Consider the following 11,623-nt stretch of genomic DNA (forward strand, 5'->3'; position numbering starts at 1 on the left):
CATCAAACCATTTAATTTCGTTTGCAGTTACCTGTAGCTGAGCAGTGGGAATTGAATTTTAAAATGAAATTAGATGACTGTTCGAATAAACTAAATTTATTATACTGCATCCTGTCAAGCAGGTCGTCCACTGTATTGCACAATCATCTTATCTCCATAATTAATCGTACCTTCTAAAATAAAACTGCTCCAGAATAAGTATTATAAAAGTTTTCTAGCATTACTACTATACGCGTATATGAAGTTTGCATACTGGCAAAAGGTATGCTGCGGTGCAATAGCCTACATAATATAGTGCTTCATTTTACACTACTATAACATGCTTTTATCACACCCAACTACTGTAGTTGTGTCCCAGCCATATGATAATTATTAACTGTTGAATAGAAAGTAACTATTTATTGTATGCAGTAGTTTTAATGTCTGATATTAACAAACGAGCTGTCAATGAATTTTAGTTACACAATCAACTATAAACATGACCAACGCCAACGTTGTTGAAGCCTCGAAATGTTATATTCTAGTAATTATGAAATAATAATCGCAATAATTTTATTATATGAATAATGTAATACAATCATTATAATAAACTGACAATCATTATAAAAGATTGACAATCATTATAAAGAGATTGACAATCATTATGAACGATTGTATTACAATATGCATCAGAGAACCTGTGTATGAAAAATTAGAAAAAAACAATAATTTACAGTTATTATGCTATTAATATAAAAGGTATTATAATAATTAAGAATAAAGATTAACATTTATTTCTTTACGTAAGAACTATAATGCCTTAAGGCAGCTAGACTGTCTTGTAATGGATTTAAGTCACCATCTGTGTCTTTGGTATCATTAATTCGCTTTGCATATCCTCGCATTATCAACGTGTTTTCGATTTTGATAAGCGATGATTCTTTGGTGACTTGTAACTGAACATCATACGTACCGTCGTTAGATATCGAAATAAATCTGGCTTTTAAGTTTCCTAAAGTAACTAAATTCCGAAAGGAGGAGATTGATTCCGTATTCCATTCGCCGTCTTGCAGCGTTCCTATACATTTATGAAGGCTACATTGCATGGCTAACGGAGGTACAGGATCGGATTCATTATAATTTGCTCCAATATCTGCAAGACTAATACAATCAGTGGTACCATAGTCAATATTGAGCACAGCTGCTTGCTTATTTGGAAGAAGTCTCATGATAAGACCACGATACCACCCACTACTTTGGGTGCCAATAAAGTATATCTTTCCAACAGAAATACCTTTGTGCCCAACTGTTTGCATAGCCACCTTCATGTTTTCTAGATAATGTTTATTCATTTGTCCAGTTTCATCACAACAATGCAACCAAAATAATCCTGGATTGATAATATTAGTAACTTCCACTTTAATTAGATTCTCAGAAGATAGTAGATTAGCTTGATTTATAGGTAATAATGATTCTTTTATCATTCTGTGGAAGCTATGGATCTTACAAAGAAATCTATGAGAATCCCAGTTTAACTTACACAGATTTTTCTCAACTAATATTCGATTAATATTAGTTAAGCCATTCTCATTATTAACAAATAAATCAATATGATAGTTGTATTCATCTCGTAAAATTATTTTTGCTTTTAATAAGACGTTTACATTTAAAACTAATCCTTTAAACCAATCAACTATATCAGGGACCCAGCTTTCACAATTATCTGGATTGGTAATTCCATATAACGTGCAAGGATAGATGGAAGCATAGGATTGTGCAACTGATTTGAACAAGGGTTTAATTTCGTTCAAATCAATAGTTTGCACAATCCCTTCATCAACACAGTGTATTTCAGCATTCTCGTTACCAATAGTATCAATTATTACGCGACGCCAATGTTCGGCAAAAAATGCACTATAAGCTTTGCCACATGATAGCTCATTGATATTAACAGACCTGACGTTCTTGCTGTATCTTTTGTCCATAAGATCTCTTATGTCACTATATTGTTGTATTTCACGATCAGGTTCCAACGATTTGACTAGAAAATAGTTTGGGTTTACAACATCGGTAATAGCTATGTCTATTGTTGCACTGACTACTAGTTCCTCATAACTTAATGAATCAATACATTCGTTATCGGTATCTGTACTTGCCTCTTCGAGATTATTGTTACGATTACTTAATATAGGTACATTGGTAGATGCAGTATTTTGACCTCGAGTTGAGATATTATGGTCCTCCGTTTCTATAATATTTTTGTCCATTGATGGAACAGTTTCTTTCAAGTTAGGGTGTCCAGATGCTGCTGATAGTGAGCTCTGGGTATTGCTCAACTGTTCACTTGTTGAGCGAATAGATTGTAATTGATTATCCGTAATATCCAATTGTAGCATTGTAAACTCTTTTACTTTGTCTTTAGCCATTAATATGTTGCGAAGAAATTCCGAATTTTCAACGTTGAGAAAGGCATAACGACTTCTACTCACTTGCTCATTTAAACTTTCTTGTAAATTATCAGGTAAAAAGATAATAACTTCAATTTGATTGCTAAATTTTTCATCAATAACAACGGCATATAAATGCGAGGCTGTATCGAGAAGTGCAGCAAGATGTCTTTTGCCTTCGATTCTTGCACTACCATCTAATGTATCTGTTCCGTAAAGCTTAAATGGATAAGGACCAGATTGTGTGTAATGTAAATATTCAGGCAGTTTATAGAGAGAATTTAGGTTTACATTCTGGATACTACCACCAGAATCTATGAAAGCTACAGTAGTGACAGTATCCAACGCTAGCACACGTACTCTATGCAGTTTGTTTGTAACCACGCCATATATTCGACCTACTTTAACTTCGTTACTATTTATTTTTACCCAACATTTCGATGGGTATATAGAACCGACAATATCACCCAGCTTGAAAGCCTCAGAACTAATTTTTCCCCAAAAGGAACATCCGTCATTACACCAGGTAGCAGCTAGTGGAAGTACCATGCTATCTTTATTCGAGCTATTAATTGTGGGATAATTAAAGTCGTTATATGATAGATTGTCGTGAACATGAGGATCAACACTTTTATTGTTATTTCCAGTTGTAGCTCTGGATAAGGCAATTTTCTTTTTGGGAGAATGCCTTGCTTTATTACTAGGCGCTTCATCATTCGAAAACAACGAATTGTTAGTATCTGACGTTTGGTGTGCATCGACAGTGCTTCTTTCCATACTTCGGTGTTTACTGGATGTTTTACGGTGATCGATCTTTCGTACATCAGATGTTGAAGATTCGTAGCTACTAGAATCTGGATATCCATCGTTGATACTAGATGAACGCAAGCTTCTTGTTATACTATCAGTAATATCTTCAGAGGTCAATTTGCCGTCAATTTGACTATCAACTTGCTTTGCATCCTTATTTAAAGGAGTATTATTTAAGTCACGCCTTGCATCGATAGATTTGCCTGCAATATAAATTTATAAGATAGCAAGATTTAGCATAAGAATTGCCGAATGCAGTTCAAGTATCACAATTTAAATCACAACTTACTAGATGCATTAATTAACACAGACGATCGCCAAGAGGTATTGTTTCTGGTATTTGTGTCACTTTCCATTTCATCTACTTGTACATTATTTGTAAAATTTTTTGCAGAACTGTTAGATAGGCTCATTTCTGAAGCAAATCTGCTTAAAAATTTCTCAAATACACGATGTAATTTTTCCAAGCGTTTATTTTTTTCTGTTTCAGATCTCGTTGACCATGAACAACTTGTAAATAGAACGTTTGATGGCATTAAATTAGCAGCATGATAGCTGGCGAGACCATCAATTTCGCTTGAAAATTTGATAAATCTAAGAAAATTGTACACGAAAAAATTTAGAATAGCTTAGAACTTGTCTTACGTATTATGTTTTATGTCGAAATGAATGAAGTTGGGCATTACAAAGTTATCTTTCCATCATCCTGCTGATCTTTCTGTTCTGACCATTCGTTGATTACAAGGCCAACTTTATCAATAGCGACCAATAACACTTGCTATGATGTCCAAATATCATGAGAATAGTGATGTAAATTAAGTGAGATTAATTCAAGCTTACATCACAATGACAAGTGATAATAATCTCATTCAATTTATAGTCACTATAGACATTTCATAACGGATATCGTCACATAATGATAACTACCTTAGAAATTATGGTATTAGAGTAACAAAATTGAATTTCACAGTCGTTCTTGACAGAAGCTTGACCAAATTTTCTGTGAGCTAATACTCTACGTCTTAAACATTCAAAGGATATATTGCCAAAAATTAAAACACTGATAATTCAACAATTCGAGTATAAATGATAACCATATTTCTATCATGATCATTATAATATAATTATCGGCATTTACATTTTCTTTAAATTTTTTTGGAAATCTGTCGTTGTCATCAGTATTTTGTAAGGATGATTGAAAGCAAGTTTAAAATCAATCATCCACTCCTTTAGGGCGTCCTTTTGAGATTGTGGGCTAATCAAGTCTAAAGTAACGTCTAGTTTTTGACCTTCAAGCTTGTAACGATTCATCGCAGCTATAGCTGCAAAGGTAGATTCATCTGATACATATACAAGTGTCCTAGTTGAACAAAAATAACTCTCTTAGTTGTCCTGTATAGTACGGCAGATTGCATTAACAAAATCATTATTGTTTCTGATAACAAAATTTTCACAAACATGTGCCAGTTGCCCTTTCGAGAGTATTCACGACCACCAAGAATTTTAATTTTTCCAAAATTTTCAAATATTTCTTTAATTCTTTCCTAATTAAGTTATTTGATATGAATAATAACATTAGGGATGTTATACGTATGAAGCATTACAAATCTTGGCAATTCATCCATATACAGGCTTAATGAAGTACTGCCAATTACATATTCTACCTGATCCACGGAACGTGGTATTCTTGAAATGCAGATTACTCTGGTATTGGTAGAGGCTTTCAGGTCTTTATCTAGCGTTTGAGATTTCCTACGTAATAACGACATAGATATATATACACGATCATTACTGAATTTTCACGCCGAGAGTATAATGTAGATTATAGGTAAAGCACGGAACAATCTTTCCATTGCTAGCTGTAATTTTGTAGTACAACTTTATTATAATTGATGGTAAATATTGATATACTTTTTTAAAATGGTAAATAATTCCTGAAAGACATTTTTGTTTTTTTCCGATATTTCATTTCGTAGTTGATATTCAGCAAATGCTTTCTTCAGATACAAAGTTCTTTTCCTTTTATCAATAAATTGTACATCTATCGTTTTATCGTTAATTTTATGATTGGATAATATTTGAGTAATTTTGAATGCTTCTTCTTCGGATTCAAAAGTAATCAATCTGAAATAGGCAACAACCAGTTATATTATGAACGACTGTAATACAGATTTAAATTAATCTTTAAATTTAAAACAAAACTATCGCTATGCCACTAACAAACTAGGTAGCTACATGCACGATGATATAAATATAAACGATAATCAGTTATAGAAAATACCAAATTATAGCTTCTAAGTGATACATACCCGATTCTTCCAAAAGATGGATATTTAGCTGATTCAAATTTAGTATCAAACTTTGTAGTAGTTATTTTTTCCAATTGATCAGAGAATTGTTTCTGTTACGATAGGATGAGAAGGTAGAGTTGCCAAATACAATTAAATGTCAAGATGCCTTAATTTCAATCATTTTGGCTATAGAATTTTATCCATCAAACCTTAAAATGATACTTACTTTGGTAATTTCGTTAGGAAGATAGCGTATTCTTATCGTTACTTTGCATAAGTTGTATTCTTTGAATGCTGTAGAACTATCTGAATCATGATTTGAAGTAGTGTCAACGGAATAAATACTTTTTTCTGTATCAGTATCCGTCATTTCTGAGTTCATATCCGTTCCTGTATGGTCTGGATTGAAAGCTCTTTCTATTTGCAGCATGAATTTTTCTGCAGTATCTTGTGTATTAGCGAAGGTACTCAGTTTATACATTGTTTCCAGTATGGACATGTCATGAATTTGAGCATTGGAAATGGAAAACTTTGTAGACATCTCGTCATCTATTACCATTTCACTGATTTTATCCAAGGCACGTTTGCACCGAAAAGCGTCATCTCTCAGCTTGAAAGATACACGACTAACGAAAGAGTAAGAATAATATCATTAATAGCGAATTCTTTCACAGTATTGATCAGACATTGGACTTGTGTGCATTAGGATAATAAAGGGCAAGTCATTGCATATCTCTTTCACTACGGCCACGACTACTCCTAAATTAGCCCAATGCCAGCTTAGTGTTTATGCTGTAGATGTTATAGCAGGAGCTATACTATCAGACTACAATTAAAGCTATTTTTACCCAAAGAAGACGTGTGTCTACGACAATAGTTATTGCAGTAAAATGATGGCATAAACCGTTACTACAGAAAAGAACTTGTGATTGCATGTAAATAAGGACAATGCTGTAGACTCGGTCTTACAAATAGACATTAAATAATTTTGGTAAAGTGATTGGAAGGCAAAGCGTGCCGCCGCCTATTACTATTCAGCGATCATTACTTTAAATCATGTCGTCATGGATGACAGCTAAATAAGGCATTTATTTGGCAGTAAGAAGAATACCAGCAGTATGCATAACACTTACACAGTTGGTGTTCGCGAGTAATTGATAATAGGGCCATCCACGATAAGGCCAAATTGAGGTAAAAATTCAGTCAAGCTATTCTGAAATATAAAACAACATAAATTAAAATTCTTGATTGTTGAGGTGGCTAACCAAGCAAGTGATTGATAACTTGTTCATAATATCAAGTAAGTAATTAATCAACGAATTGTACAACTTGGCAATATGTAGGTCCATTTACCATAAAGTGATGGCTTGGCATTTTTTCAAATTGGATAGTAATTTCGACAGGGTTCTGTTGTATTTGCCCAGCAAACATAGTAGCAAAATTGGCTCTATTCGTCATTCGGCAGAATGTAGTCAATTATACACATAGAAAGTTATTGGGATCGAATCGCTACCAATATAATCGATATTCACAATATCTATCATACTAGGCTGACTTAAAATGGCATAAATATGTTAATATCGTGAATAAACTGGCTGCAATACGAAATCCTTTTGCCTAGATGAAGATGATCATGTTGCTGTAGGAATGAGCGTAACAATTACAACATTCATTTATACTGTGCATGGTACAGTCATGGATTACTAAATACTCGTGGGAGTATTTAGTAGTCCTCAACTATATCTGTCTACTTAATCTAAATATGGCTATTGATGTATGATCTACAATTGAATGCAGCAATAAAATCAGATTTATATTTCTGAATTCAAAGGGATATCATGTGGGTCCAATGTTGATATTTAAGAGTGTATTTTGAAGTGTAAACGAATAAATCCACACTTATCATCGAATTGGTGATCCATAACGTTCATTCTGATCATCATCGCTTACCTTGGTTTGGACATGTTTGATTTGACGAAGAGATTCCGTTAGTCCAATCTCTTTCAATCAATTTAAGCAGGTAAATGGCCAAGGTGTCTACTTGCTAAAACAATAACCTACACGTAGAATGCAAATTCAGCAGTCAATCAGTAATAATTCGATATCATCATGGTGAGATCAATCAATCGATAGACTATTGCGTTAACAGAAGTTGATCTATCAAGAGTATTGTATGACTGCATGGCGTTTTTAATGCAACAATATCCTGATAAAGATGTTCAAGGGACCAAGGGGAAGTTCTTTTTTGAATGGCTTTTCACAAAATTGAAATTGTTTGGATGACTTAAGATATTTTTTGTTCAAGGTAAACTGTTTGTACGAATCGCGGATGACAAACGATGAAAACTACAACGTTAATGGATTCAGTATTTGAATCGATAATTCTCAAGCGTCAATTCTTTTTACAAATTGCTTTCTTCATTATCAACCTTTGGTGCAATGATATTTTTTATAGCCAACAACAAGGTCAAATAAGATCCGATACAGTGATGGCCGACCGATCTATTTTCACCATGTCTAATCAAATTACACTTATGCTAACGTCTTCTACCTAATTTACAATTTAAAAAGGATTGCATCGACAGGCATGGCGCCTGCCGTCTCTTACTACCTCTGTTGACGCTTGCTACTACTAAGTCTGTTGCTACTATATCGTCATGTTGTATGCCGTTGTAAATGATATTGGGTACATAAGAATTGGCAATGGATTGCAGAGGTGGATGTCCAATGAAGCCATCTCTGGACAAGACAACGTCAATGATGATGGAATAACTACAAGGCTTACCATTGAATCAATGTTTACAAATCGTTCTTCTTCCCTGTATGCCAGTCTATAGCGTGATATCATCCAGGCAATAGTTAGTCTTTACAAGGTTAGATGAATCATTGTAGGCTAGGTTGTAGCATGCTGCCAATCATGAAAACAAACAACATGCAATTCAAGATGTTGGTGACATAAGAACAAGAGGCAAAAAACGCTTCGTATGCCTAAAATGCCAAAATTTAAAAAATGAGCTATTCTAGTACCATGTTCAAATTAACACATGCCCCAAGGGCTGTACTGAATCTAATTTGGATCGATTTGAAGCGATCGATTGCTCTACAAGCAGGCAATCGGCAATAGTAAAAGTAAGAAAGAAAATGAGTCCAGGGTTTTTCCTAGTCTAATTTGGATCAATTGGAAGCGATCGATTGCTCCACAAGCAGCCAATCGGCAATAGTAAAAGTAGAAAATGAGTCCAGGGTTTTTCCTAGTCTAATTTGGATCAATTGGAAGTGATCGATTGCTCAACAAGCAGCCAATCGGCAATAGTAAAAGTAAAATAGAAAATAAGTCAGATTGAATTTGCTACCGATAGTCACACAGAGATTAATTTCACGGTGTGAAGAAGAGTAGCAGTTTCATCATTCCCCAATAACTTGTCCAGTTGAAGAAGAACAGTGAAGATGCGAGCCACCAATTTAGCCAGGTAATGGCGGAGCGCAAAACGGAAGAGTTACAACACGCTAACACTAGTGACTGACTAATCGATTCATTTATGGCCGGCCGGACGGTAGGACAGCAGTCCACGATAGTAGTGGACTCTGCTGCCCAAGCGTATAGTGTACAGTATGGCGGTACCGACGCCATTCAGGTGTGAACAAGGCCAGTGCAAAATCTATGTCATTTTACAATAACTTTTTACACAAGCAAGAGATGACAAATCATTTGGCAACCGTGAGTTGCCAAATGAAACAAATGGGTCTCTAATAACTCACCATATTTTGGATATCGTGTACAAGAAACTTGAATGAATTTCCATAGCGATACAAGCAAGTTTCCAGGCATTTTCAACCTTCTATTTCTGTTTGGTCATCATGGCTTTGTCTAATTCTAGCCATACGGTATATGGCCCGTTTATTATAATACATCTTAGAAATGCTGACGGAGGCACTTTGTTGGCGTACAGACGCCAATCAGGTATGAACAAGGACAGTGCATAATCCATGTCATATTACAAGGACTTATTAGACAAACAAGGGGTGACAAGCCATTTGACAAGCGTGAGTTGTCCAAGAAACAAATGGGTCTCTCTCTACATCTCACCATATTTTGGATATCGTGTACAAGAAACTTGAATGAATTTCCATGGCGATACAAGCAAGTTTCCAGGCATTTTCAACTTTCTATTTCTGTTTGGTCATCATGACTTTGTCTAATTCTAGCCATACGGTATATGGCCGTTTATTATAATACATCTTAGAAATGCTGACCCAAGCACTTTGTTGGCGTACAGACGCCAACAAAGTGTGAACAAGGCCAGTGCATAATCCATGTCATGTTACAAGGACTTATTAGACAAACAAAGGGTGACAAACTATTTGAGAAGCGTGAGTTGTCCAAGAAACAAATGGGTCTTCAACTCACTGGATATCGTGTACAAGGGACTTGAATGGATTTCAATCGAGATACAAGCAAGTTTCCAGGCATTTTCAACTTTCTATTTCTATTTGGTCATCATGACTTTGTCTAATTCTAGCCATACGGTATATGGCCGTTTATTATAATACATCTTAGAAATGCTGACCCAAGCACTTTGTTGGCGTACAGACGCCAATCAAGTGTGAACAAGGCCAGTGCATAATCCATGTCATGTTACAAGGACTTATTAGACAAACAAGGGGTGACAAACTATTTGGCAAGCGTGAGTTGTCCAAGAAACAAATGGGTCTCGAACACCTCACCATATTTTGGATATCGTGTACAAGAAACTTGAATGAATTTCAATCGAGACACAAGCAAGTTTTCATGCATTTTCGACCTTGTATTTCTGTTTGGTCATCATGACTTTGTCTAATCCTAACCATACAGTGCATGGCCGTTTATTATTATTATAATACATCTTAGAAATGCGGACGGAAGCACTATGTTGACGGACAGACACCAACTTGGTATGAATAAGGCGAGTGCGTAGTCGATGTCATCTTACAACCACTTGTTAGACAGACAAGGGGTGACAAATCATTTGGCAATCCTAGTCGTTAAAGAAAGAAATGGCTCTCCAACTCACTGGATATCGTGTACAAGGGATTTGAATGAATTTCAATCGAGATACAAGCAAGTTTCCATGCATTTTCAACCGTCTATTTCCGCTTGGTCATCATGACTTTGTCTAACCCTAACCACACATGGCTATTTATTATAATACATCTTAAAAATGATGACGGAAGCACTTTTGTTGGAGGACGCCAATTAGGGATGAACAAGTCGAGTGCAAAATTAATGTCATCTTACAACAACTCGTTAGACAAACAAGGGGTGACAAATTATTTGGCAGCCCTAGTCGTCAAAGAAAGAAATGGGGTCTTCAACTCACTGGATATCGTGTATCCTTCCGTCGCTTTTTACCCGAAATTCCGCCTTGTCCAGACTAGCAACAGTATAGAAATGGCGAGATTTCGGGTAAAAAGAGGGACGGCGACGAAGGAGGGAAAGTTGCCTAGTTCCTAGCGTCGATTAGTCCAGCGCGCGTTACTTGAACTCTACTGTACTGTACTGTATACACACGTTTTTCTTCATACTGTACCTCAAGGGTGCTCTAGTCTGAAGACTATAAAGTTGGAGGGATAGTCTGTGAAAGGATTGATTCTAGTCAGAAGACAAAAATAGAGTCATGAACTGAAATAAAATATCGGTACTGTACCGTACATATTGTACAGTATGGTGGTCAGGGACGAAAAGAAAGAAAGAAAGATGGATATGCCAGCGCAACCTTTCTGCTTTTCTTCCTAGATGCGTGTAACGGACAGACAACTTCCCAGAAGCGCTACACTACTGATCTAGAGAATGGAATCCATCCCTGATATACTGAGCGTGATCCTTTTCGTTTTAGATAAATCAACGCTAATGTTTTGCGACATTTTGTGAACGAAATTCATCAAAATTGTTATGTGTGGAAAGAAGAAGCTCTCATAAACATGCCTGTATAATTTATTTTTGTGAAATAAATGATTTCAATTCGTTTTTTCACGATTTATGGTGTACCGTTATTCTTGTAAAAATCGCCATTGTACAGTACTGTATTGTATTGTAACTGTAGCATTTCTAGCAGTCTA

At 35.4% G+C, this 11,623-nt stretch overlaps 1 protein-coding gene across 1 annotated transcript; it reads right to left on the bottom strand.

Moving 5' to 3' along the window:
- Positions 1-600: 600 nt before the first annotated feature.
- TRIADDRAFT_58757 (uncharacterized protein) lies at positions 601-7,491 on the bottom strand (the record flags this gene model as incomplete). The annotated part of the gene is made up of 11 exons (XM_002114810.1): positions 601-677; positions 953-3,439; positions 3,526-3,830; positions 4,695-4,780; positions 4,901-4,988; positions 5,148-5,360; positions 5,546-5,637; positions 5,754-6,153; positions 6,661-6,740; positions 6,881-6,974; positions 7,478-7,491. 11 exons carry the CDS (start codon positions 7,489-7,491, stop codon positions 601-603), a joined length of 3,936 nt encoding a protein of 1,311 aa, XP_002114846.1.
- Positions 7,492-11,623: the final 4,132 nt, after the last annotated feature.

This window comes from Trichoplax adhaerens, genomic scaffold, assembly GCF_000150275.1.
Source record: "Trichoplax adhaerens TRIADscaffold_8 genomic scaffold, whole genome shotgun sequence".
Lineage (NCBI taxonomy): Eukaryota > Metazoa > Placozoa > Uniplacotomia > Trichoplacea > Trichoplacidae > Trichoplax > Trichoplax adhaerens.